The sequence below is a fragment of the Enhydra lutris genome, unplaced genomic scaffold (assembly GCF_002288905.1).
Source record: "Enhydra lutris kenyoni isolate GAN:26980312 unplaced genomic scaffold, ASM228890v2 scaffoldscaffold37, whole genome shotgun sequence".
NCBI lineage: Eukaryota > Metazoa > Chordata > Mammalia > Carnivora > Mustelidae > Enhydra > Enhydra lutris.
Genome location: NW_019154121.1, coordinates 26,301,632 through 26,307,725, shown reverse-complemented (window position 1 = coordinate 26,307,725; position 6,094 = coordinate 26,301,632). Strand labels below are relative to the sequence as shown.

The 6,094-nt window shown below is 56.2% G+C and overlaps 1 protein-coding gene across 1 annotated transcript; it reads right to left on the bottom strand.

Moving 5' to 3' along the window:
• Window positions 1-1,739: 1,739 nt before the first annotated feature.
• On the bottom strand, window positions 1,740-5,933 carry LOC111154444 (ATPase H+ transporting V0 subunit e2). Its single transcript, XM_022514047.1, has 4 exons — window positions 5,730-5,933; window positions 4,349-4,396; window positions 2,440-2,554; window positions 1,740-1,807 (listed from the first exon to the last, which is right to left on the bottom strand). The coding sequence occupies exons 1-3, from the start codon at window positions 5,831-5,833 to the stop codon at window positions 2,461-2,463; spliced, it is 246 nt and encodes an 81-aa protein (XP_022369755.1). The 5' UTR covers window positions 5,834-5,933; the 3' UTR covers window positions 1,740-1,807; window positions 2,440-2,460.
• Window positions 5,934-6,094: the final 161 nt, after the last annotated feature.

Sequence of the window (6,094 nt, the reverse complement as noted above, 5' to 3'; positions counted from 1 at the left end):
GCAGGTGGCTGGCCACTGCCCGGGAGCAGGCAGGTGGGTGCGTTCAGGTATTCAGCAATGAGGCAGGCCACACTCTGGAGATCTGGGGACCTGCTTTATTGCCCAGGCTCAGGGGCTGTGTGCTCTGTATCTGGGGTACAGATGAGTGGGGGTCAGAGTTCTGCTGGAACATTCCTGTGTCTTCCTTCTGCCAAGACTGATTCTGGGCAGAAGCCGGGACGGTCGTACCTTCTCCTCCAGGTCTCAGGAGAATGTCATTTTCAGTGTCCACGATCCAGACTTGCAGCTCCAAGCCTCCATCCCCGTGTCCCCCAATCTACCCACTGAGCACGTGGGAACCAGGTGGACAGGGGCACGGCAGCCAGCAAACTCAGCCTCAGCCAGGACCTGGCCACCTTCATGAGCCACTGGACGCAATTAGATTCTCAGGACCACCCAGATTCAACATCCCCCACTCCAGGAGGCCCGCAGAGGTCAGGACAGGAAGGGAGTCTGAAAGGGGGTGCAGTGGGATGTCAAAGGGAGGCCCCAGCCAGAGTTCTGAGCAACAGGCCAAGCCCAGAACCAAGAAATTTATGTGAGACGCATCACAACTGACCACTATTCCAAAGATAATGCCCACTAAACGGAACGTGCATCACATAAATACAGTCAATAAATATTCAAGATTGGCGTCTTCCCCCAGGGGGGCAATGCGGCAGGGGTGGGGGGTGCGGGGTGCCTGAGTTCTCAGCTGCAAATCTCCTGGAAGGAGGGCACAGGTGGGGGTCCTGTGTTCCCTCTGGTCTGGTGCCTGCATGTTCTGCCTTCCAGACCTCGTCCGCTGGCACTCCGCCACCCTCCCCTTCCCAGCGCAGAGCTCAGGCCGCTCCGGGGCGGACAGGTCTGGTGCAGGCCTCAGGGGCCAGGACGGGCCCAAAGGGCCACAGGGGCACCCAAAGCTCACCCACGCCTGTCTCTCTTCAGCCTCTCTGACTCCAGGTGACCTAGTTGCTGCCACTGGGGGGAGGTGGCTCTGAAACCCACTCCCCTGCCGTCCAGTGAGGGACTCCAGGCCTGGGGCCGGGCTTAGACAGAGCCTCCAGACAGCACGGAGCTTCCCTGCAGAGGAGGGACGGAGGCGGGAGGAGAGGATATTCTAAGGAGATACAGCTTTCGTAGCAAGCCCATTTAAGTGACTTTAGGACTATAAAGAATCCTAAACATATTGGTTTCAATCCTGATCCAAATCACTATGTAGCTTTTTGCGTGTGTTTTTTCCGTTACTTCAACTTTTTAAGAAATTTCACACCTATCTGTGTCCGAAAATTAAAGAATTCCAGGAAAGGCCTTTGCAACACCCTGATTGGGTCTCTCCGTGTCACAGACAAGGAGGCCCCTGGAGGCAGAGATGCTGCCTGGGGTCACACAGCAGGACCGTGGCGGAGCTGATGGGAACCAGCGGACTCCCCATCCGGGGCTTTCTCCCTGGTCCAGCCCGACCTGGGCTTGGCGCATCCTGGGCTGGACACCGCTTCTCTACAGGACAGGCTGCCTCACTGGTAAAAGGCAAGTCCCACCCCCGTCAGCTCCTGCAGAGGTCTCCTCGGGAGGAGCAGGGGGAGTCTGAGGGCTGGTATCTTCTGCTCAAGCCTGATTCAGCTCTGGGCTTCACGAGGCCCCAACCAGATGGAGAAGGCAGGAGCTGCTGGAACCAGGCAGGTCCTGGGGGAGGAAGCCAGGGAGGGACCCAGATACAGCTGTGAGGGTGGGGACAAAGGGGTCGTCGGGGACAGGACAGCCAAAGTCATCCAGGGAGCTGGGGCACCTGAAAAGCACATCACATGACGAGGTCACCTCCTGGCTGTGGAGACACCCCCCCTCCCCACCCCCTGCCCCACGTCCTCCCTGGAGAACTTCCTTGTCCCTGCCTCCGCCTCAGCCACTCGGCCCACTTCAACTGTCCCTCTCTCCGTCAGTGTCTCATGGCCCTGTGCCCCAACGCTCCCTCACCCAGAAGAGATGCTGCACCCTGGTCCCCCCCCCGCCGTCTGCAGCGTGCGAACCCACCACCATGGCTCACCCTGACCGGCTGCCCGAGGAGCCTGGTCTTCCCTCAGTCCCTGACGCCTTGCATGGCACCAGGCGGGGACAGTACCAGGTGCTCTGCGTCTTTGTCTTTTCTCGCCCAGTAAATAAGTACCTGAGTCTAAGTATGAACTCTTAGGGCACCTGGGGGCTCAGGTCATGATTCCAGAGTCCTGGGATCGAGTCCCGCAGCGGGCTCCCTGCTACTCCTTCTCCCTCTGCCTCCCCGACCCCCGCCCCTGGCCTTTGATCTCACTCTCAAATAAAAAACAGAATAAAATAAAGTGAACAGGAACTCTAATGACTGCCCTGCCAGCTCTTCTCCCACACCTCAGTCCCCTTTCCCACCCGCACGGCCTGGGCCCCCGGTACCTGGGGCCGAAGCGGCATTGGTCACTCCCACAGGAAGCGGACGTACCAGATGGTCTCATTCTTCAGTTGTGGCCCGAAAAGGGGGTTCAGCTGAGCCAGGATAGTGATGAGCCAGCTGCCGGGGACAGCACAGCGAGGGTGAGGGGACCCTGCCCCCTGCCTCTGGTCATATGCCAACCCGGCCGTGGCTTTTGTCATCAGCATTATCCCCGAGCTGATGTGTTGCAAACAGTTTCCAGGCCCAGCATTCTCTTAAGCTGCCCCCCTTTTCCGCCTCTGTGCCCCGGCTCAGAAGCCAGCCTCCTTTCCCCAGATGTCCATTCGGTGTTTGTAATTGTGCACAGCCTGAGCACGGCCCGGTTCCCAGCCACCACCACTCCGTCCTGGTCTCTGAGCCAGCAAACCCCAGCCCCTCCGAGACCCTCCTTGGGACCGATGAGGATGTTCTGCCAATCCCCGAAGGACCGAGAAACAGCACAACGGGTCTTAGAGATGCTCTGTCTGGGGAGAACTGTGAAAAACCGTACACTCCCGTGTATGTAAGGGCACATCTAAGAGTCATCATTATTTTTAACAAGTTTAATTTTTTTGTTGTTCATAGGAGGTCAAAAATCGTTAACATTAGATAAAGTGAAAGAGAGAACTAGCTAATAGGAATATATAGTTTGTGATCCAATTAGATAAAATAAGTTTTTTGGTTTTTTTTAAGATTTTATTTATTTATTTGACAGACAGAGATCACAAGTAGGCAAAGAGGCAGGCAGAGAGAGAGAGAGGAGGAAGCAGGCTCCCCACTGAGCAGAGAGCCTGATTTGGGGCTCGATCCCAGGACCCTGAGATCATGACCTGAGCTGAAGGCAGAGGCTTTGACTCACTAAGCCACCCAGACGCCCCTATAAAACAGGTTTTAACTACAAAACATAACCCAAATCTGAAAGCAGTCATGTACTTTTTTTTAAGGGTGAGCCTTATGCTATGCATTTTGACGAATTTGGCAGTCTTGAGAAATTTTCTAGGCACTTTCGTTTATCGGTTTGTTATTCCATTTACTTTAAAACAGTCTGTCACCTTTCGAAGAATCAGTAGCTCATTGCTCTTACCTGTCCTATTTTGACTGTTCAGAATTCAGAACACCCCAGCTATGTCAAGCCTAACCCACAAAAAGAGTGGCTGAGACCCAGGACGATGGGAGGCCATATAGGTTTCACGTGGCTTGACTGATCACGGGAGGGGCTTTCCTCAAAACCAGAACTTGGCCTTATTCCCTGGGTTGGCAGGTAGGGTGATTTAAACATGGAGCAAGGTGACGTGAAAGGCCTGGGTGGAAGGAGGGGTGTCCTTTTTCGTAATGGGGGAGGGGCTATGGTGAATGGCAGTTTTAGGAAGAGAACATCTGGACATTCGGAACCTGAATGCTGACTCCCTCACCCTGTCCAGGTCCTTGGATCCCCTGGAATTCTTCTTCGATATCCCCAGGGCCCCCCTGTCCCAAGTTAGAAGACTCCCGCCCATCTGGTGGTTCAAAACAGACTGTGTCACAGACACCCAGGAGCAGGTATTAAAAATACGGACTCCAAAGTGCAGACCTTTGCAAACTGTGATTGGGTGGGTCTAGGGCGTGGGCCTGAAAGCTGCATTTTATACTCTCTCCAGGAGATTCTGATGCCTGGCCCCAGCTGGCCCACTGCAGCCTATGGACCGGACAAAGCCTGTTCAGGTGACACATTTGGAAGTGGACCCCAGAGCCCACGATTTCCAGCCCATCGCTCTCTCTGCCGTCCCAAACTGCCTTCTCTCCCAGGCTTTATGGACTCAGCCTTTAAGAAGTGGAATCTGTCACCACCAGGACAGAGGGGAGAGGGGGGCTAGGGAGAGGAGGGACGACTGTGAGCCAGAGAGTAGTACTCACAAGAGGTAACAGCAGACCGCGGTGGCCACCAGCATGGTGATGATCACTCTGCAATGGAAGAGACAGTCAGGTCAGGATGGGTGGAATCAGCACCCTCCAAAGGCCTGGCCAGGGAAAGAGCTCCTGGGATTGGCCCCTTTCCTGCCCCTTCCTGATGCCACTGAACACAGGAGGCTGAGAATTGTTAAGACAGAAGATAAAAACTCCAAGGGTCACCTCAGGGGAAACACATCTTGCCCACATCCAAGTTGTGTTACCAACTCCCTTCACCTCCTTCTCCGCACCCACTCTTTCTCCATCTTCGTGTAACACCCCAGCCCCTCCCCTCCCAGCTGCATTTGTAGCATCCCACCATGGAGCCAAACTTCATGGGGCAAGGGGATGGAAAACAGAAGCTGGCAGGAGGCAAGGAGCTCGTGAGTCATTTCTGAGGCGGCGTTAGTGGTTATAAAGGAAGCAGGGACTAGCTACCTGTGTCCACACAAAGAGGACTGGAGACAGAAGCTTAAAATGCAGCAGGAGAGACTTCAGTTAGAACTCACCAGGGTTTGCAGGAGAGGTGAGAGACTAAAATGGTTCGCAAAGTGATGTGGTGGGACCCTGGGCCGCACAGATCTTGAAGACCAGAGACCGCGCTCATACGTCCAAGCAGCCTCCAGCCAAAGCTAACCCTAATCCAGACCAGGCCCCAGGACCCCTGGTCTAAAGCACCTGAAAGTGCCAGAAAATTACATTTCTGTAATTTACATTCCTTCCACATTACTAAGCCTCGTGGATCTACCGTGGCGAAGGAGACAATTCACCCAGAGGAAATCGTAATCAAGAGGAGACAGCACTTCCTAACCGAGGGTAAAATGATACAGACGCTGATAAACGGTGCAACAGATACAGAAATCTGCTAGGGGCCCTTCAAAAAACAATAATACCGGCTAAAAATTATTCAATACATAACACGTGCGACGCGCTGTAAGAGTTTTGCAAGCATTATCTCGGGTAACCCTCACAGCAGCCTTAGAAGGCAGGTATCAGCATCATTTTACCGATGAAGGAAGCGAGGCTTGAAGGGGTAACACTTGCTCAAGGTCACTGCCAGCGAGGGGTGGGCAAACCGTATCAGACGCCAGCCACGGCCTCTAGCATAACTGGCTGGGAGAGGAGGGGGACCTCAACTGCCTCCCGTGTCAGTCGGCTCTCCAGCTTTCTAAAGCACCACGGGCTCTGCCCTTTGGCTCCGACCGCCCGCCTGTTCCGAACTGCGCGCGACCAGTGCAGACCAGCAGGAGTGCGGCGCCCGGCAGGCCTCGGCCCAGTGCTCGCTGCCCCGCCCGCCGCCGCCCGAGGAGGGGTCCGCAGGGAGGCCGGGCCCGCGCGCCATCCTTACCCGCGGTTGGGTCCTTTGGGCACGAACCAGGGCCCGGCGATGCCGATGAGCCCCCAGAACGTGGTGAAGATGATGACCGGGAGGGCGAAGGAATGAGCCGTCATGGCCGGGCGCGGGTTGCCCAGGCTGGGGTGCAGCGCCGAACTGCAGACGCTCGGGTGCGCGGGGTCCCAGACCGGCGGTGGGCGCCGAGCATGCGCGGCAGGACCCGGCGGCCCACGGGAGCGCGCCTAGTCGGCCCCGCGCAGGCGCGAGCGCGTCTCCCGGCGGGGGCGGGCCTTCCGAGCCGCCGGGTTTAGATAGCTTGGATCAGCTTCTGATAAGCTCTGACCCGCATGACCCGCAGGACTTACAGGGCAGAGACG

What these genes read in the sequence shown, in the direction of transcription:
- LOC111154444 (XM_022514047.1), bottom strand. Translation starts at nt 5,833, where the DNA reads ATGACGGCTCATTCCTTCGCCCTCCCGGTCATCATCTTCACCACGTTC. An exon ending in CCCAAAGGACCCAACCGCGG is followed by an intron (nt 4,397 to 5,729) that starts GTAAGGATGGCG and finishes CTTCCATTGCAG; the next exon opens with AGTGATCATCACCATGCTGG. An exon ending in GCGGTCTGCTGTTACCTCTT is followed by an intron (nt 2,555 to 4,348) that starts GTGAGTACTACT and finishes TGTCCCCGGCAG; the next exon opens with CTGGCTCATCACTATCCTGG.